Here is a 20,943-nt window from a genome sequence, read left to right as displayed (position 1 = left end):
TGTTTCGTTTAATGCTTGACTTCGAAGAGAACTTTTTGTCCACGACCGAAAAAACAAAGCTTTGTGAAATACACTTTACAGGAAACAACATGATAAAAAACAAGAAAAAAGATGTTGATATCATTATAGAATCAAAATCTAAAGTTAGATATTTGCATTTCATCAGCAAATGATACTTTGAACATTTTGAAAAGAAATATCCTTGAGGTTTCACTTATAAGAAATTCCCTTAGATAACTTTCGACACAATACAGCATTTGGACAACGGGATATCTCATATCATGCATAAATATTTGTTTGTGACATCATTTTTCTACATATAAAGAGAAAAATCTCGTATTTAAGATATTGACACACTTAACTCTTTGATCTTAGCCAAAAGGCCGAGAAGCGATTGAGAAAGTCACTTTCTAAACCATTATATTTTGATCAAGTTCGTTGTAAAAACTTTGAATGACAAATCTATGGAATGTTTAAAGTCCTCACCAAAAATAGAGATAGTTTTATCCTAGAAGAATATGAAAAATTGTATTTTCAAGACCTTAGTTTTATATCTTCCGGCAAATTTTTCAGAAACGTGCAAAAAGTTAAGAAAAAATAAGATCGTAACAGAAGTTTGATGTGAGCGTTACCATTCTTATGTACGCGGGAGATATACACGTCTGAGCTTATGCCATCCTGCAGAGTTAAAGTTATACCGAAGGAAATATATCAATCCAGACCTGGCCCTAAAACACCAGAAAGTCACTTCCGCTTGACATAAGCTTAAATGTAATTTCATTGAGAAGAGTATGTATATGATATGTTTCTATCTTCGTTTTCTTTACATCAGTATTGTATCTGTGTATCTCATGTATTACTTATGGATGTATAGGTATATATATGAGTCAACAAAAATTCTTTTTCATAGGGGCATTTAATTATACATATAATCGTAAATATGACATTACATCAAGTTCATCATAACAGATTAAGCATATGAGGGTGCTGGAGCGGGCCTGTAGGAGGGTGCTGGGGCAGGTCTATAGGAAGGAGCAGGGGCGTGGCCGTAGGAGGGTGCTGGGGCAGGCTGGTAGGCGGAGTATTGGGCCTCGCCCTCGTAGCTGACCTCCGCCACATAGCCGGAATCACCGTTCACGTAGTAAGTCACCTTCTGCAGACGACCGTCGGGGAGCTGGACGTAGTATGTTCCCTGGGTGTCGTAACCGTCTCGGGTCTCCTGGTGGCCGAAGTCGTTGCCGGAGTAGTCGTCTCTGACGGCGTACTGGGAATTGTACTGTGGAGGAGTCTGTAGGGGAAAAGAGTTTACCACAATTACCACATGATATGTGACACGTGGAATTTTTCTCTCACAACATATTTCTTCCCACTTGGCACATTTCTAGCTTGGCGAATTGGTTTATGGCAGCAAACATGTGTTGCATTTCGACCCTTACCTGAGATTTTCCTTTAGAGTCAGTTAAGTTACTGAACAACATATCATAACAAACAATGCAGACATATGAACATTAAGAGAGTGTAACTTGATCTTTGACATGTTATTAAGTAATCATTATTCTAACCAAATGTCTTTAGATATCGACAGCCAACATCATCATCAACTTACATAAGGATAAGTGGGAGCAGAGTAACCGGGGGCGGGGGCGCTGTAGGACGGTCTTGGGTGGGCGGGGGCGCTGTAGGATGGTCTGGGGTGGGCGGGGGCGCTGTAGGAGGGTTGTGGGTGAGATGGGGCACCGTATGCCGGAACAGTGTCGGGGCGAGCGAGGGCTGCGCCCACGAGGGTCGCCAATAGTAAGACCTGCAAGGTAAGGCCACAAGAGGTCAAAATTCAAATTGTCATACTAGTACTGCCTAAACTCTTGCAAAACAAAAAACGGTTATATCATACTATATCTAGTTATGTGGTAACTGGTCAGAACTTAGCACTATGCTCAAGACGAGTATATAAGAAGATATATCCACCTTGGAAGTCATGATCAGAGTGAACAGTGAAGGCAACTGATGCGTCCTGAGGAACGCCACAGCCTTTTATACCAGCAACCCCACCCGCTATCACATGACCCCCTCTCAGCCTTCAGGTTGATACTATCTTTAGAAGGTGAAGCTAATCTTGTGGTGTGGTGAGGCTGGTGCAGACAGCATCTACCGTAGAAACAGATAGCCTAAGGACTGGAGTAGAGAATATGAATTTTGGCTTTATTTACAAGGAGTATAGTACTGAAGTGGAAGTGACTACAACAGCTGCTTCAGCCTGTGTATGTTCATGATGATCTGTCTACAAATGAAATCAGACAACACCGGAAATCATTTACTCCAGTGAATTATTCTAAACGTATATGTAATGGAAACCCTGCTTTTTATCATAATTGTTTTTATCATTAAGGAAAATTTTTACATCTCGTTGGTATTCAAATGGCATCTGAGGACGGAGTCTCTGTTTCTTTAATCAAACTAGTCAGCACACGAACTCTTTTACAAGAGAAAGAGATGTTTGAGCCTCCTCTCATTATATACAGACCATTATTAATTGTGACACCTTGAACTGCTGATGAAAGCTTATTTCATGCCTCCTCATGATTATCTAAATGAGCAAATTCATGTTATTTTCAAAGGTTTCAATCTTGCAATGCCATTATTTCTTTGTTGTGAAGGCTTTCTTCTATGGTGTGTTTTCATCCTTTAGCTTGTAAATGGTTTCAATAACAACTGGCATTATTTTCGTCCAGGCCAACCACCATGCAACATCCTTGGCTGACGTATGATGAATATGGAGCTCATAATCTCTGGGCATCTTTGAACTGAACAGTCCAGAAAACTATGAACTGCTTCTTATCTTTGAATTAGAATCTTACAGGTCAAATATTCAGTGTCTAAGATGCTTCGTTATTTTAAATGTCTTGTTGATAGATTGATAGACACCTTGAGCGTCGTCACTATATCCTGCCGTACTTACGTGTGTAACAGGATTTAAAGTAACAAATATCGGATAACAGAATATTTTCTTTGACCGAACAAAACTCTCATCTTGTTTATCAATACATTGTTATCAACACTATGTATCACTTCATATGAGGCTCAGGTTGCCGTGATAAAACTAAGCCTATAAGAATGATTTTCACATCTTTTACGAAAATGTCTGAAAATTATTCATCATTATCAAGCAAATGATTATAATTTCGGAACACTGCTCTCCTCTATTCAGTGTCTAAGTCTACATAACAATCGGACTTATCATGACACCCCACCTAACCTCAAAACTTAACCCACTTCTATGCCGCAGTGCTGGTCCCCTTTACCTCTTTTATAGGTTTTACTTCTACTTCTACTCCCTCCATCACCTAAACAACGTAATACTCGGCAAACCACAGCGTCACATGATTATAGTGTGACTACTGGTTTCTCAATGATAGGGCCGTTGTGGTGTCTGCTTTTTTCCCTGCATTACTAAGCTTTAGAACACTTTACCTTCTCATGTCTTTCCTTCAAGCTACGACCTTTTCCTTGATTAGGAAAAGGTTTTTCACTTGAATCTGATCATTTCCTTTTTTCATCTCTCATTCTAACATGCCAGCCCATTTTTTTTAATCTTTCATTTAATGCTTGACTTTGAAGGGGACTTTTTCCATTATCGAAAAACAAACAAAGCTATGTGAAATACACACTGCAGGAAGCAGCATGATAGATGTTAAAGAAAAATTTTATTGTATAATAGAATCAAAACGTAAAGATACACTTTTACATTTGATCAACAAATAATACTTCGAACTTTTTGAAGATTTATGTACTTGAGGTTTCACTTATAAAAAGTTCCCCTCGATAACTTTGGACAAAAAATTTATATCTTGTCTTACGTTTAAGGCCCTTATCAAAAATGGAAATAGTTTTATGCAAGAAAAATATGAAAAATTACATTTTCCAAACCGTACTTTCACATCATCTGGTAAACTTTCCGGAGACATGCAAAAAGTCAGGAAAACATAAAATTGCGATAGAAATTTGATGTGAGCGTCACTATCCTTATGTACGCGGAAGCTGCACACTTCTGGGCTTATACCACTTTGAAGAGTTAAAGTTATAGCGCATGAAAGATGGGTCAGTCCAGACCTGACCCAAAGACATCATATAATCACTTCCTTTTGACATAAGCAAAAAAGTAATTTCAGTGACATGTTTACGTATGTGATGCGTCTCAGTCTTCGTTTTCTTTACATCAGTATTGTATCTTTGTATAACAGGTATACTTACGGAGGTATGATGTATATTTGAGAATAAACGAGAATTCATTTACATAGCGGCATTTATTTATATATCAGATAATAAATACAATCGTAAAAATGACACACCAAGATCTTCATATCAGATTAAGCATAGGAAGGTGCTGGGGCGGGCCTGTAGGAGGGAGCTGGGGCGGGCCTGTAGGAGGGAGCTGGGGCGGGCCTGTAGGAGGGAGCAGGGGCGTGGCCGTAGGAGGGTGCTGGAGCGGGCTGGTAGGCGGAGTATTGGGCCTCGCCCTCGTAGCTGACCTCCGCCACATAGCCGGAATCACCGTTCACGTAGTAAGTCACCTTCTGCAGACGACCGTCGGGGAGCTGGACGTAGTATGTTCCCTGGGTGTCGTAACCGTCTCGGGTCTCCTGGTGGCCGAAGTCGTTGCCGGAGTAGTCGTCCTTGACGGCATACTGGGAGTTGTACTGTGGAGGAGTCTGTAGGGGAGAAGAGTTTACCACAATTACCACATGATATGTGACACGTGGAATTTTTCCCTCACAACACATTCCTTCCCACTTAGCACATTGCTAGCTTGGCGAATTGGTTTATGGCAGCAAACATGTGTTGCATTTCGACCCTTACCTGAGATTTTCCTTTAGAGTGAGTTGAATTGCTGAAGAACATGTCATAACAAACAATGCAGACATATGAACATTAAGAGAGTGTAACATGATCTTTGACTTGTTATTAAGAAATCATTATTCTAACCAAATGTCTTTAGATATCGACAGCCAACATCATCATCAACTTTCATCAGGATAAGTGGGAGCAGAGTAACCGGGGGCGGGGGCGCTGTAGGATGGTCTTGGATGGGCGGGGGCGCTGTAGGATGGTCTGGGGTGGGCGGGGGCGCTGTAGGAGGGTTGTGGGTGAGATGGGGCACCGTATGCCGGAACAGTGTCTGGGCGAGCGAGGGCTGCGCCCACGAGGGTCGCCAATAGTAAGACCTGCAAGGTAAGACCACAAGAGGTCAAAATTCAAATTGTCATACTATTACTGCCTAAACTCTTGCAAAACAAAAAACGGTTATATCATACTATATTTAGTTATGTGGTAACTGGTCAGAACTTAGCACTATGCTCAAGACGAGTATATAAGAAGATATATCCACCTTGGAAGTCATGATCAGAGTGAACAGTGAAGGCAACTGATGCTTCCTGAGGAACTCCGCAGCCTTTTATACCAGCAACCCCACCCGCTATCACGTGACCCCCTCTCAGCCTTCAGGTTGATACTATCTTTAGAAGGTGAAGCTAATCTTGTGGTGTGGTGAGGCTGGTGCAGACAGCATCTACCGTAGAAACAGATAGCCTAAGGACTGGAGTAGAGAATATGAATTTTGGCTTTATTTACAAGGAGTATAGTACTGAAGTGGAAGTGACTACAACAGCTGCTTCAGGCTGTGTATGTTCATGATGATCTGTCTACAAATGAAAGCAGACAACACCTGAATTATTAACTCCAGTGAATTATTCTAAACGTATATGTAATGGAAACCCTGCTTTTTATTATTATTGTTTTTATCATTAAGGGGAATTTTTACATCTGATTGGTATTCAGATTGCATCTGAGGTCGGAGTCTCTGTTTCTTTAATCAAACTAGTCAGCACACGAACTCTTTTACAAGAGAAAGAGATGTTTGAGCTTCCTCTCATTATATACAGACCATTATTAATTGTGACACCTTGAACTGCTGATGAAAGCTTATTTCATGCCTCCTCATGATTATCTAAATGAGCAAATTCATGTTATTTTCAAAGGTTTCAATCTTGCACTGCCATTATTTCTTTGTTGTAAATGCTTTCTTGTAAGGTGTGTTTTCATCCTTTGGCTTGTAAAGGGTTTCAGTAACAACTGGCATTATTTTCGTCCAGTCCAACCACCCGGCAACATCCTTGGCTGACGTATGATGAATATGGACCTCATAATCTCTCGGCATCTTTCAAATGAACAGTCCGGAAAACTCTGAACAGCTTCTTATCTTTGAATTAGAATCTTACAGGTGAAATATTCAGTGTCTAAGATGCTTCGTTATCTTAACTGTCTTGTTGATAGATTGATAGACACCATGAGCGTCGTCACTATATCCTGCCGTACTTACGTATATAACAGGATTTAAAGTAACAAATATCGGATAACAGAATATTTTCTTTGACCGAACTGAACTCTCATCTTGTTTATCAATACATTGTTATCAACATTATGTATCACTTCATATGAGGCTCACGTTGCCGTGATAAAACTAAGCCTATAAGAATGATTTTCACATCTTTTAAGAAAATGTCTGACAATTATTCATCATTATCAAGCAACTGATTATCATTTCGGAATACTGCTCTCCTCTATTCAGTGTCTAAGTCTACATAACAATCGGGCTTATCACGACACGCCACCTAACCTCAGAACTTAACCCACTTCTATGCCGCAGTGCTGGTCCCCTTTACCTCTTTTATAAGTTTTACTTCTACTTCTACTCCCTCCATCACCTAAACAACGTAATACTCGGCAAACCACAGCGTCACATGATTATAGTGTGGCTACTGGTTTCTCACTGATAGGGCCGTTGTGATGTCTGCTTTTTTCCCTGCATTACTAAGCTTTAGAACACTTTACCTTCTCATGTCTTTCCTTCAAGCTACGACCTTTTACTTGATTAGGAAAAGGTTTTTCACTTGAATCTGATCATTTCCTTTTTTCATCTGTCATTCTAACATGCCAGCCCAATTTTTTTAATCTTTCATTTAATGCTTGACTTTGAAGGGGAGTTTTTCCATTATCGAAAAACAAACAAAGCTATGTGAAATACATACTGCAGGAAGCAGCATGATAGATGTTAAAGAAAAATTTTATTGTATAATAGCATCAAAACTTAAAGATACACTTTTACATTTGATCAACAAATAATACTTCGAACTTTTTGAAGATTTATGTACTTGAGGTTTCACTTATAAAAAGTTCCCCTCGATAACTTTGGACAAAATATTTATATCTTGTCTTACGTTTAAGGCCCTTAACAAAAATGGAAATAGTTTTATGCAAGAAAAATATGAAAAATTACATTTTCCAAACCGTACTTTCACATCATCTGGTAAACTTTCCGGAGACATGCAAAAAGTCAGGAAAACATACAATTGCGATAGAAATTTGATGTGAGCTTCACTATCCTTATGTACGTGGGAGCTGCACACTTCTGGGCTTATACCACTTTGAAGAGTTAAAGTTATAGCGCATGAAAGATGGGTCAATCCAAACCTGACCCAAAGACATCATATAATCACTTCCTTTTGACATAAGCAAAAAAGTAATTTCAGTGACATGTTTACGTATGTGATGCGTCTCAGTCTTCGTTTTCTTTACATCAGTATTGTATCTTTGTATAACAGGTATACTTACGGAGGTATGATGTATATTTGAGAATAAACGAGAATTCATTTACATAGCGGCATTTATTTATATATCAGATAATAAATACAATCGTAAAAATGACACTCCAAGATCTTCATATCAGATTAAGCATAGGAAGGTGCTGGGGCGGGCCTGTAGGAGGGAGCTGGGGCGGGCCTGTAGGAGGGTGCAGGGGCGTGGCCGTAGGAGGGTGCTGGAGCGGGCTGGTATGCGGAGTATTGGGCCTCGCCCTCGTAGCTGACCTCCGCCACATAGCCGGAATCACCGTTCACATAGTAAGTCACCTTCTGCAGACGACCGTCGGGGAGCTGGACGTAGTATGTTCCCTGGGTGTCGTAACCGTCTCGGGTCTCCTGGTGGCCGAAGTCGTTGCCGGAGTAGTCGTCCTTGACGGCATACTGGGAATTGTACTGTGGAGGAGTCTGTAGGGGAGAAGAGTTTACCACAATTACCACATGATATGTGACACGTGGAATTTTTCCCTCACAACACATTTCTTCCCACTTAGCACATTGCTAGCTTGGCGAAATGGTTTATGGCAGCAAACATGTGTTGCATTTCGACCCTTACCTGAGATTTTCCTTTAGAGTGAGTTAAATTGCTGAAGATCATGTCATAACAAACAATGCAGACATATGAACATTAAGAGAGTGTAACATGATCTTTGACTTGTTATTAAGTAATCATTATTCTAACCAAATGTCTTTAGATATCGACAGCCAACATCATCATCAACTTACATCAGGATAAGTGGGAGCAGAGTAACCGGGGGCGGGGGCGCTGTAGGACGGTCTTGGGTGGGCGGGGGCGCTGTAGGATGGTCTGGGGTGGGCGGGGGCGCTGTAGGAGGGTTGTGGGTGAGATGGGGCACCGTATGCCGGAACAGTGTCGGGGCGAGCGAGGGCTGCGACCACGAGGGTCGCCAATAGTAAGACCTGCAAGGTAAGGCCACATGAGGTCAAAATTCAAATTGTCATACTATTACTGCCTAAACTCTTGCAAAACAAAAAACGGTTATATCATACTATATTTAGTTATGTGGTAACTGGTCAGAACTTAGCACTATGCTCAAGACGAGTATATAAGAAGATATATCCACCTTGGAAGTCATGATCAGAGTGAACAGTGAAGGCAACTGATGCGTCCTGAGGAACTCCGCAGCCTTTTATACCAGCAACCCCACCCGCTATCACATGACCCCCTCTCAGCCTTCAGGTTCATACTATCTTTAGAAGGTGAAGCTAATCTTGTGGTGTGGTGAGGCTGGTGCAGACAGCATCTACCGTAGAAACAGATAGCCTAAGGACTGGAGTAGAGAATATGAATTTTGGCTTTATTTACAAGGAGTATAGTACTGAAGTGGAAGTGACTACAACAGCTGCTTCAGCCTGTGTATGTTCATGATAATCTGCCTACAAATGAAATCAGACAACACCCAAAATTGTTTACTCCAGTGAATTATTGTAAACGTATATGTAATGGAAATCCTGCTTTTTATTATCATTGTTTTTATCATTAAGGGGAATTTTTACATTTAATTGGTATTCAAATGGAATCTGAGGTCAAAGTCTCTGTTTCTTTTATCAAACTAGTCAGCACACTAACTCTTTTACAAGAGAAAGAGATGTTTGAGCCTCGTCTCATGATATACAAACCATTATTAATTGCGACACCTTGAACTGCTGATGAAAGCTTATTTCATGCCTCCTCATGATTATCTAAATGAGCAAATTCATGTTATTTTCAAAGGTTTCAATCTTGCACTGCCATTATTTCTTTGTTGTGAAGGCTTTCTTCTATGGTGTGTTTTCATCCTTTGGCTTGTAAATGGTTCCAATAACAACTGGCATTATTTTCGTCCAGGCAAACCACCCGGCAACATCCTTGGCTGACGTATGATGAATATGGAGCTCATAATCTCTCGGCATCTTTGAAGTGAACATTTCAGAAAACTCTGAACAGCTTCTTATCTTTGAATTAGAATCTTACAGGTCAAATATTCAGTGTCTAAGATGCTTCGTTATCTTAACTGTCTTGTTGATAGATTGATAGACACCTTGAGCGTCGTCACTATACCTGCCGTACTTACGTGTGTAACAGGATTTAAAGTAACAAATATCGGATAACAGAATATTTTCTTTGACCGAACTGAACTCTCATCTTGTTTATCAATACATTGTTATCAACATTATGTATCACTTCATATGAGGCTCAGGTTGCCGTGATAAAACTATGCCTATAAGAATGATTTTCACATCTTTTACGAAAATGTCTGAAAATTTTTCATCATTATCAAGCAACTGATTATCATTTCGGAACACTGCTCTCCTCTATTCAGTGTCTAAGTCTACATAACAATCGGACTTATCACGACACCTCACCTAACCTCAGAACTTAACCCACTTCTATGCCGCAGTGCTGGTCCCCTTTACCTCTTTTATAAGTTTTACTTCTACTTCTACTCCCTCCATCACCTAAACAACGTAATACTCGGCAAACCACAGCGTCACATGATTATAGTGTGGCTACTGGTTTCTCAATGATAGGGCCGTTGTGGTGTCTGCTTTTTTCCCTGCATTACTAAGCTTTAGAACACTTTACCTTCTCATGTCTTTCCTTCAAGCTACGACCTTTTCCTTGATTAGGGAAAGGTTTTTCACTTGAATCTGATCATTTCCTTTTTTCATCTCTCTTTCTAATATTCCAGCTCATATTTTTTATCTTTCATTTAATGCTTCACTTTGAAGGGGACTTTTTCCATTATCGAAAAACAAACAAAGCTATGTGAAATACATACTGCAGGAAGCAGCATGATAGATGTTAAAGAAAATTTTATTGTATAATAGAATCAAAACTTAAAGATACACTTTTACATTTGATCAACAAATAATACTTCGAAGTTTTTGAAGATTTATGTACTTGACGTTTCACTTATAAAAACTTCCCCTCGATAACTTTGGACAAAATATCTATATCTTGTCTTACGACTTTATATGTTTAGAGTAGAAATATTTGAACAAAGGGACATCTCAGGATATGATGGATAAATCTTTGTGACTTCATTTTCCTATATATATAGACAGAGAGAGAGAAAAAAATATATCATATCTAAGATATTGACAAAGTCACTTTCTAAACCATTATATTTTGATTACGTTCTTCCTAAAAACTTTGAATGACAAATATATTGAACGTTTAAGGCCCTTAACAAAAATGGAAATAGTTTTATGCAAGAAAAATATGAAAAATTACATTTTCCAAACCGTACTTTCACATCATCTGGTAAACTTTCCGGAGACTTGCAAAAAGTCATGAAAACATAAAATTGCGATAGAAATTTGATGTGAGCGTCACTATCCTTATGTAGGTGGGAGCTGCACACTTCTGGGCTTATACCACTTTGAAGAGTTAAAGTTATAGAGCATGATAGATGGGTCAATCCAAACCTGACCCAAAAACATCATATAATCACTTCCTTTTGACATAAGCAAAAAAAGTAATTTCAGTGACAGTTTATGTATGGGATGCGCCTCAGTCTTCGTTTTCTTCACATCAGTATTGTATCTTTGTATAACAGGTATACTTACGGAGGTGTGATGTGTATTTGAGAATAAACGAAAATTCATTTACATAGCGGCATTTATTTATATATCAGATAATAAATACAATCGTAAACATGACACACCAAGATCTTCATATCAGATTAAGCATAGGAAGGTGCTGGGGCGGGCCTGTAGGAGGGAGCTGGGGCAGGCCTGTAGGAGGGCGCAGGGGCGTGGCCGTAGGAGGGTGCTGGGGCAGGCTGGTAGGCGGAGTATTGGGCCTCGCCCTCGTAGCTGACCTCCGCCACATAGCCGGAATCACCGTTCACGTAGTAAGTCACCTTCTGCAGACGACCGTCGGGGAGCTGGACGTAGTATGTTCCCTGGGTGTCGTAACCGTCTCGGGTCTCCTGGTGGCCGAAGTCGTTGCCGGAGTAGTCGTCTCTGACGGCGTACTGGGAATTGTACTGTGGAGGAGTCTGTAGGGGAGAAGAGTTTACCACAATTACCACATGATATGTGACACGTGGAATTTTTCTCTCACAACACATTTCTTCCCACTTAACACATTGCTAGCTTGGCGAAATGGTTTATGGCAGCAAACATGTGTTGCATTTCGACCCTTACCTGAGATTTTCCTTTAGAGTGAGTTAAATTGCTGAAGAACATGTCATAACAAACAATGCAGACATATGAACATTAAGAGAGTGTAACTTGATCTTTGACTTGTTATTAAGTAATCATTATTCAACCAAATGTCTTTAGATATCGACAGCCAACATCATCATCAACTTACATCAGGATAAGTGGGAGCAGAGTAACCGGGAGCGGGGGCGCTGTAGGACGGTCTTGGATGGGCGGGGGCGCTGTAGGATGGTCTGGGGTGGGCGGGGGCGCTGTAGGAGGGTTGTGGGTGAGATGGGGCACCGTATGCCGGAACAGTGTCGGGGCGAGCGAGGGCTGTGGCCACGAGGGTCGCCAATAGTAAGACCTGCAAGGTAAGGCCACATGAGGTCAAAATTCAAATTGTCATACTATTACTGCCTAAACTCTTGCAAAACAAAAAACGGTTATATCATACTATATTTAGTTATGTGGTAACTGGTCAGAACTTAGCACTATACTCAAGACGAGTATATAAGAAGATATATCCACCTTGGAAGTCATGATCAGAGTGAACAGTGAAGGCAACTGATGCTTCCTGAGGAACTCCGCAGCCTTTTATACCAGCAACCCCACCCGCTATCACGTGACCCCCTCTCAGCCTTCAGGTTGATACTATCTTTAGAAGGTGAAGCTAATCTTGTGGTGTGGTGAGGCTGGTGCAGACAGCATCTACCGTAGAAACAGATAGCCTAAGGACTTGAGTAGAGAATATGAATTTTGGCTTTATTTACAAGGAGTATAGTACTGAAGTGGAAGTGACTACAACAGCTGCTTCAGCCTGTGTATGTTCATGATAATCTGCCTACAAATGAAATCAGACAACACCGGAAATTGTTTACTCCAGTGAATTATTCTAAACGTATATGTAATGGAAACCGTGCTTTTTATCATAATTGTTTTTATCATTAAGGAAAATTTTTACATCTCGCTGGTATTCAAATGGCATCTGAGGACGGAGTCTGTTTCTTTAATCAAACTAGTCAGCACACAAACTCTTTTACAAGAGAAAGAGATGTTTGAGCTTCCTCCCATAATATACAAACCATTATTAATTGTGACACCTTGAACTGCTAATGAAAGCTTATTTCATGCCTCCTCATGATTATCTAAATGAGCAAATTCATGTTATTTTCAAAGGTTTCAATCTTGCACTGCCATTATTTCTTTGTTGTGAAGGCTTTCTTCTATGGTGTGTCTTCATCCTTTGGCTTGTAAATGGTTTCAATAACAACTGGCATTATTTTCGTCCAGGCCAACCACCATGCAACATCCTTGGCTGACGTATGATGAATATGGAGCTCATAATCTCTCGGCATCTTTGAAGTGAACATTTCAGAAAACTCTGAACAGCTTCTTATCTTTGAATTAGAATCTTACAGGTCAAATATTCAGTGTCTAAGATGCTTCGTTATTTTAACTGTCTGGTTGATAGATTGATAGACACCTTGAGCATCGTCACTATATCCTGCCGTACTTACGTATGTATCAGGATTTAAAGTAACAAACATCGGATAACAGAATATTTTCTTTGACCGAACAAAACTCTCATCTTGTTTATCAATACATTGTTATCAACATTATGTATCACTTCATATGAGGCTCAGGTTGCCGTGATAAAACTAAGCCTATAAGAATGATTTTCACATCTTTTACGAAAATGTCTGAAAAATATTCATCATTATCAAACAACTGATTATCATTTCGGAATACTGCTCTCCTCTATTCAGTGTCTAAGTCTACATAACAATCGGGCTTATCACGACACCCCACCTAACCTCAAAACTTAACCCACTTCTATGCCGCAGTGCTGGTCCCCTTTACCTCTTTTATAAGTTTTACTTCTACTTCTACTCCCTCCATCACCTAAACAACGTAATACTCGGCAAACCACAGCGTCACATGATTATAGTGTGGCTACTGGTTTCTCAATGATAGGGCCGTTGTGGTGTCTGCTTTTTCCCTGCATTACTAAGCTTTAGAACACTTTACCTTCTCAGTCTTTCCTTCAAGCTACGACCTTTCCATTGATTAGGGAAAGGTTTTTCACTTGAATCTAATCTGATCAATTTCTTTTTTCATCTGTCTTTCTGATATGCCAGCCCAATTTTTTAATCTTTCATTTAATGCTTGACTTTGAAGGGGACTTTTTTCCGTTATCGAAAAACAAACAAAGCTATGCGAAATACACACTGCAGGAAGCAGCATGATAGATGTTAAAGAAAAATTTTACTGTATAATAGAAGATACACTTTTACATTTGATCAACAAATAATACTTCGAACTTTTTGAAGATTTATGAACTTGAGGTTTCACTTATAAAAAGTTCCCCTCAATAACTTTGGACAAAATATCTATATCTTGTCTTACGACTTTATATGTTTAAAGTAAAAATATTTGGACAAAGGGACATCTCAGGATATGATGCATAAATTTTTGTTTGTGACTTCATTTTCCTATATATAGAGAGATAGAAATATCTCATATTTAAGATATTGACAAAGTCACTTTCTAAACCATTATATTTTGATCAAGTTCTTTCTAAAAACTTTGAATGACAAATCTATGGAACGTTTAAGGCCCTTAACAAAAATGGAAATAGTTTTATGCAAGAAAAATATGAAAAATTACATTTTCCAACCCATACTTTCATATCGTCTGGTAAACTTTCCGGAGACTTGCAAAAAGTCATGAAAACATAAATTTGCGATAGAAATTTGATGTGAGCGTCACTATCCTTATGTACGTGGGAGCTGCACACTTCTGGGCTTATACCACTTTGAAGAGTTAAAGTTATAGCGCATGAAAGATGGGTCAATCCAAACCTGACCCAAAAACATCATATAATCACTTCCTTTTGACATAAGCAAAAAAAGTAATTTCAGCGATATGTTTACGTATGTGATGCGTCTCAGTCTTCGTTTTCTTCACATCAGTATTGTATCTTTGTATAACAGGTATACTTACGGAGGTATGATGTATATTTGAGAATAAACGAGAATTCATTTACATAGCGGCATTTATTTGTATATCAGATAATAAATACAATCGTAAACATGACACACCAAGATCTTCATATCAGATTAAGCATAGGAAGGTGCTGGGGCGGGCCTGTAGGAGGGAGCTGGGGCAGGCCTGTAGGAGGGAGCAGGGGCGTGGCCGTAGGAGGGAGCTGGGCCAGGCTGGTAGGTAGGGTACTGGGCCTCGCCCTCGTAGCTGACCTCCGCCACATAGCCGGAATCACCGTTCACGTAGTAAGTCACCTTCTGCAGACGACCGTCGGGAAGCTGGACGTAGTATGTTCCCTGGGTGTCGTAACCGTCTCGGGTCTCCTGGTGGCCGAAGTCGTTGCCGGAGTAGTCGTCTCTGACGGCGTACTGGGAGTTGTACTGTGGAGGAGTCTGTGTCGAAAAGAATGTTTCACACGATCAACATATGGTGTATCGTCCACATAACTCATTCGGCAAATTTGACCCTTACTTCAATTTTCCTTCTTTTTACAGATAATGACAGGATGCCACTATCTTCCTATACGTAGACTGAAGTTATCTAACAGACACTCATGATGAGTGATGATAAGATGTGAATATCAGAAACTCTTTCCTATGACCATAAGATTATCTCAGAACCAAGCAATGCCTCCTGTTTAAGGTACTTCCCTCTGCGATCTACTTTACGAAATATCAAATGTATTACATCGGACCCTGATTAACCCTACGACTCGGGGTGATAACAGATCAAGTACCATTCCTCGCTACCTCAACTTACATCAGGATAAGAGGGGGCAGCGTAACCAGGGGCGGGGGCGCTGTAGGATGGTCTGGGGCGTGCTGGAGCGCTGTAGGAAGGCGTAGGGTGGGCGGGGGCGCTGTAGGAGGGTGTTGGGTGGGCGGGGGCACCGTATCCCGGAATAGTGTCGGGGCGGGCGAAGGCGGCAGCTATGAAGGAGGCCAGCAATAGAACCTGCAAGAGGAGAGCAAACTACTAACCAATACATTCACAACTGAATCAGATCTTTCCCCTGTTGTCTCCTGATCTGTAATGCACTGTGATGTTACTTTATGCTATACGCTTGTGTTGCAGATGTTCAGCTCTAATAACACATGTAACACCGGGAGGAAAGAGCAATAAGAAGGTATTCACCTTTGAAGTCATGATGGCGGTGAACGGCGTGGGCGACTGATGCTACCTAAGGAACGCCAGAGCCTTTTATACCAGCAGCCCCGCCCATTGTCACGTGACCGCACCAGCTCTTGTGTTCTAGTCATTCCAGTATTTTTAGAGGGTGGGGAAAAAATAGGGTGCTTGCGTTGCAATAACGTCAGGGCGACGGAGATGTACGAAGAGACACAAAGAGAAGAGATAATCATCTGGTTAATGAGAGATGGGAAAGGTATCTGAAGCTGTGGTTAATGAGGAGCTGTGGGTTTCAATAAGACAACAGAGCAGTAACTAGAGAGCGCCAGAATATATGCGGAGATGTTGAGAAAGAGAACGAACGCGCTGAGTGACCTATATTCCGAAATCTACGTATTATGTGATATGCCTCGAGAACTTAAAAGCTTTATGACCTGAAACACAGTCTTGCTTTCTTCTTCCATTGACTCCCCTTCGTAATGGTGGCTGTAGGACAGAGAGAACCGAACATCCAGCCTGGGGCCTCACAGGAGACCCTTAAATTTTTGCATTCTTTGAATTATTTGAATCAGTTTGAACAATTCGTCGTAGCAATATTTTATCAAGACACTTTCACCTCACGACTTGTTTAGAGGTCATCCAATTTAACTTTCTAAGACGCCTTCCCCAAAATGACCCTTCTTGCCCAGGACCCCAGCCAACTCTAGGTCCGCCTTTGTCTTTCGTTGATCTACTTTTTGCTTCGGTGACGACAACACACACCTCTACCATACGTCTACTTAGCTCGACCCCAGTGCAACAAGGCAAGGAGGGGAAAGAAGTAGCCCACTCGACCGTAATTTACATGCGATTTATTCATCTCGATAGACAAGACCAGTTCGAGAAAATGTAACGTTGACAGACTGATCATTGATAAAGTAATCAGTTTGAGATGATTCCTTCATATGACAAGTATCGCTTGAATACTTTGTGGAGACGAGAGAGGACTGGTGAAGTGCAACCAAGGGGAACTTGTTAGTAAACTACAAACTATAACCAATCATTCTTTTCAGGGAATGTTAAATATCAGAACCTAAAGAGGATCTGGCGAGGATAGACCTTGGCTAAGCTAGATGCGTCCTAGAGACGATAGATAGGCCTTGGCGAGGATAGACAGGTCATGGCAAGGATAAACATGTCCTGGAGAAGTTGAAGAGGTCCTGGGGAGGATAGACTGGTCCTGGGGAGAGTAGATAGGATAGATAGGTCTTAGCGGGGATTAGACAAGGCCCTAGTGAGGATAGACAGAACTTGACGGAGACAGGCAGGACATGGCGAGGAAAGGGAGGTCCTGGTGAGGATAGACAAGACCAAAGGAAAACATATTTTGACACTGTAGTGGAGGAACACAGACATGTCCAGCAGACATGCATACTGCAATACATACAAGAAAAATAGATACATCGATTACACAAGTGACATATCAGCAGCAGTGGGGCAGGTTGAAGACGTGGGGGAATCTGGAACGTCGAAAATGAGAAAAAGTGTACAAACGACTGAATGGAGAAATATGAAATAAAACAACAAGTAAAAAGCTTGTGAAACGATCGCCAGTACCGATGAATTCCGGTTCGAATCTCGTGTGGTGTGTGTGTGTGTGTGTGTGTGTGTGTGTGTGTGTGTGTGTGTGTGTGTGTGTGTGTGTGTGTGTGTGTGTAATATCATTGTTTGTGTGTTACGGGAGGAGAGTTTTACACTCGAGTTGCCTCGTCTCTTAACCTTGCGTGTATGCCGTCTCTCTCTCTCTCTCTCTCTCTCTCTCTCTCTCTCTCTCTCTCTCTCTCTCTCTCTCTCTCTCTCTCTCTCTCTCTCTCTCTCTCTCTCTCTCTCTCTCCCTGAGCAACACGACCGGCTGGCTATAGTAATCAGGTTTTGAGACGGAGGAGAAAAAAAAAAGAGAGTCAATCACTGACTCAGAGACCAGGGTTTTCGTCCACCGACCCACTCACTCTCACCGCAGTGGACACCCGTAGTTCTTCTAACTAGGGCCATCAGGGTCATTACCACATTCTCTACACCGTTATTTCCAGAATGTAATCAGTGATTACCCACGTAAGACCAAGTTCACTGTTGTCCGAAGTATGATCTTATACGTGACAAGTCTGTGAATGGTGGAATCAATTTTTTTTTTTTTTCTTTTTTAGGTATTGGAGTATTGCCACACCAGATCACGTTGTGCTGAAGACTGTGGACGTCTTATTGCGGACCGACTTTCATCATGCTAATTCCTTTACATATATATATATATATATATATATATATATATATATATATATATATATATATATATATATATATATATATATATATATATATATATATATATATATATATATATATATATATATATATATATATATATATATATATATATATATTAAAATGAATGGATGAATGAATCTATCTATCTATCTATATAAATAGATAGATAGATAGATAGATAGATAGGTAGATAGATTCGTTCATACATTTATTTTTTCTTACACTTGATTGCCGTTTCCCCGTCAGCGAGGTAGCGCCAAGAAACAGACGAAGAAAGACTCAGCCATGTATTTATCTTTTTATTCATCTATCTATTTATTTTTAGATACATATGAGTTGATCGGATATAAAATGAATATGAGACAGGTGAGATTATAATTGCTGTATGATGAAAATGGCCAAAATGTTTGTGGGGAGATGGTTCAGGCATATGGAAAAGATGAACGAAAAAAAACAAAGGAGACTAAGACTGTTTATGTATGAAACGAAAAGCACTGGGAGGAGATGAAAAAGATGGAACGGACGGAAGATAATAGAGGCTTTGGGGTATCTGGGCTGGAACATTTCCCGGAGCGAAGGGCTTATATCGGACAGAAGGAATTAGCTTGATATGGTGTACTAGGAAGTAACGTTGCTGTTAGTATTAGCGAAACCTCGCGGCCTTTTCTGGAGCAGGACTCTAAGAGGGAGGTGTTGGGCAGGCCTGGTAGACGGGGCACTGGGCCTCGCCCTCGTAGATGACTTCTCCATGGTAGCAGGAGTCGGTGATGCAATAAGTTACCTCCATCCGTCATGAAGCTAGCAGGAGGGTCGTCGTTGTTGTTGGACTCCTTAAACTGAAGTCGTTGCCGGTGTTGTCGTCCTCCCCCCCTGACGTCGTCCAGGGAGATGTGCTGTACGGAACCTTGAGAGGCCCTTGAGAGTGTGTTCCTGTCGAGTAAAATTAGACCATAATGGTACTAATCATAGTACACGGTCGTCAACAGACACACCCCTCCCTGGAAGCCGATGAGCTTTATTTGATCCTCACTGTGACTTCCCGCAAGGTCGAAAGCTGGGTCCGGTCCAGATACCTGAGCACCAATATCATTAACCAAGTGTCTGAATTATGCTGATTGGCTTCTCGTAAGTCTTAAATCTCCCCCGTACTTTGTGACTGAGCATGCTAAATGAGCACACTAACTACATGGCAGAGGTTAATGAGCTCATTTTTATACTAACAATACAAATTTCAAGGTTAAACGTGTTGAAGTGTCTTGCATGACTTGGTGAGGAGTGATCATGAGCTGGGGTGGTGTAGAAGGGCACCAGGGTGGGCGGGGTTGCTACAGGCTGGTGGCAGGGTCAGCGGCCGGGGTCGTGAGAGGGCAAGAACATCAGATGCCAGGGCAGAGGAGCCAGGGCCAGGCAGCCACAAGGCCGAGGCCACAACAGCAACTGAGGGGGTCTGGTGAGGGCTCACAACACGTAACCAGCTTTCCGGGTCAAGAGCATCTATTTTCTCTAGGAATGGTTTAATGTCCACCAGTGGCACGGCTGTCCTGGGAATGGCTCTAACGCTCACTCCTTTGGCTCTACACACTGACACATCCATCCTGGGAATGGTTGTTACCTTCCCTTCCTCACCCAGATTCACTCCTCCTGCTACCCTCAGTGGTGCTGTCACACCACAGTGCACATCGTTTGTTCCATCACCCTCCTCCTCCTCCTCCTCCTGTTGTTCGCGGTCAGATGAAGCCAACGTCAGCCCGCATTGTTCCTCTGTTATTAGAGAATCATTCACACAGAAAAAAAGTTCACGTAACAACAGACAGACAGACGTAATGTTACACATTTCCCCAAGTGCACGAATTGCAACAGAAAACAATTTCACTCGTCCAGCAGTACTTCTCAGCCCTTGGACAAGACCGTCTCTTATGGGTTATTACCTCAGCTGACACGATCTTGGCCCAGTCGGCCAAAAGCTGCTGTATGAAAAAGGGAATCCAAGGTTGCTGTATCGCCAGACACATCAGGGGAAGTCAGGGATTGTATCACTAGACACACCAGGGAAAGGGTCTCCTGTTGTATCACCAGACACACCACGGGAAGTCAGAGGTGTTGTATTGCCAGACTTACCGAGACAGTCAGGGGTGTTGTACATCGCCAGCCACGCCCTAAGGCCATGCAACCCACAGGAAGGCGTAATATTAATGTATCTTGAAGCCACAAGAGGAAAGTGCATTCCATCATCTGAGACTTGATTCTTGTGGATGATTACGTGATGTGGTCGCTAGAGGTCAGGGCTGTTGTGGGTGGATGGGCGCCCTAGTTAGTGGGCGTGGTGATGGGTTGATGTGTGGGTAGGTAGACAGATGGATGGGTAAGTAGACGGGTTGGAGGGTAAATGAATAGCGGGTAGGTAGACAGGTTGATGGGTAAGTTGACAGACTGGAGGGTAAATGAATAGGTGGGTAGGTAGAGGGGCAGGTATATGGGCAAATGAATAGATTATGGTAAATAGACGGGTGGGAAACTAATTAGACAGGAATGTGGAGAAGTAAACCGAGGACGATGAAGTAGACAGGTGAACAGGAAGGAGACATGAAGGTGGGGGAATGGACATAAGTTTGCGTGGTTCGGT

The 20,943-nt window shown here is 41.4% G+C and overlaps 5 protein-coding genes across 5 annotated transcripts; all 5 read right to left on the bottom strand.

Annotated features, from left to right (window-relative positions):
* Positions 1 to 933: 933 nt before the first annotated feature.
* Positions 934 to 2,020, bottom strand: LOC139766149 (uncharacterized). Its single transcript, XM_071694411.1, has 3 exons — positions 1,966 to 2,020; positions 1,607 to 1,801; positions 934 to 1,288 (listed from the first exon to the last, which is right to left on the bottom strand). Exons 1-3 carry the CDS (start codon positions 1,975 to 1,977, stop codon positions 971 to 973), a joined length of 525 nt encoding a protein of 174 aa, XP_071550512.1. The 5' UTR covers positions 1,978 to 2,020; the 3' UTR covers positions 934 to 970.
* Positions 2,021 to 4,282: 2,262 nt separating this feature from the next.
* On the bottom strand, positions 4,283 to 5,418 carry LOC139766147 (uncharacterized). The gene is made up of 3 exons (XM_071694408.1): positions 5,384 to 5,418; positions 5,025 to 5,219; positions 4,283 to 4,706 (listed from the first exon to the last, which is right to left on the bottom strand). The coding sequence occupies exons 1-3, from the start codon at positions 5,393 to 5,395 to the stop codon at positions 4,365 to 4,367; spliced, it is 549 nt and encodes a 182-aa protein (XP_071550509.1). The 5' UTR covers positions 5,396 to 5,418; the 3' UTR covers positions 4,283 to 4,364.
* Positions 5,419 to 7,705: 2,287 nt separating this feature from the next.
* On the bottom strand, positions 7,706 to 8,876 carry LOC139766148 (uncharacterized). Its single transcript, XM_071694409.1, has 3 exons — positions 8,777 to 8,876; positions 8,418 to 8,612; positions 7,706 to 8,099 (listed from the first exon to the last, which is right to left on the bottom strand). Exons 1-3 carry the CDS (start codon positions 8,786 to 8,788, stop codon positions 7,782 to 7,784), a joined length of 525 nt encoding a protein of 174 aa, XP_071550510.1. The 5' UTR covers positions 8,789 to 8,876; the 3' UTR covers positions 7,706 to 7,781.
* A 2,422-nt stretch (positions 8,877 to 11,298) lies between these two features.
* On the bottom strand, positions 11,299 to 12,410 carry LOC139766445 (uncharacterized). The gene is made up of 3 exons (XM_071695132.1): positions 12,375 to 12,410; positions 12,016 to 12,210; positions 11,299 to 11,698 (listed from the first exon to the last, which is right to left on the bottom strand). Exons 1-3 carry the CDS (start codon positions 12,384 to 12,386, stop codon positions 11,381 to 11,383), a joined length of 525 nt encoding a protein of 174 aa, XP_071551233.1. The 5' UTR covers positions 12,387 to 12,410; the 3' UTR covers positions 11,299 to 11,380.
* A 2,473-nt stretch (positions 12,411 to 14,883) lies between these two features.
* On the bottom strand, positions 14,884 to 16,089 carry LOC139766444 (uncharacterized). Its single transcript, XM_071695131.1, has 3 exons — positions 16,026 to 16,089; positions 15,651 to 15,845; positions 14,884 to 15,283 (listed from the first exon to the last, which is right to left on the bottom strand). The coding sequence occupies exons 1-3, from the start codon at positions 16,035 to 16,037 to the stop codon at positions 14,966 to 14,968; spliced, it is 525 nt and encodes a 174-aa protein (XP_071551232.1). The 5' UTR covers positions 16,038 to 16,089; the 3' UTR covers positions 14,884 to 14,965.
* Between the last annotated feature and the right edge of the window lie 4,854 nt (positions 16,090 to 20,943).

Source organism: Panulirus ornatus, chromosome 57 (genome assembly GCF_036320965.1).
Source record: "Panulirus ornatus isolate Po-2019 chromosome 57, ASM3632096v1, whole genome shotgun sequence".
Classification (NCBI taxonomy): Eukaryota; Metazoa; Arthropoda; class Malacostraca; order Decapoda; family Palinuridae; genus Panulirus; species Panulirus ornatus.
Note: the sequence above shows the minus strand (reverse complement) of the source record. Positions and strands in the feature narration are given on the sequence as shown.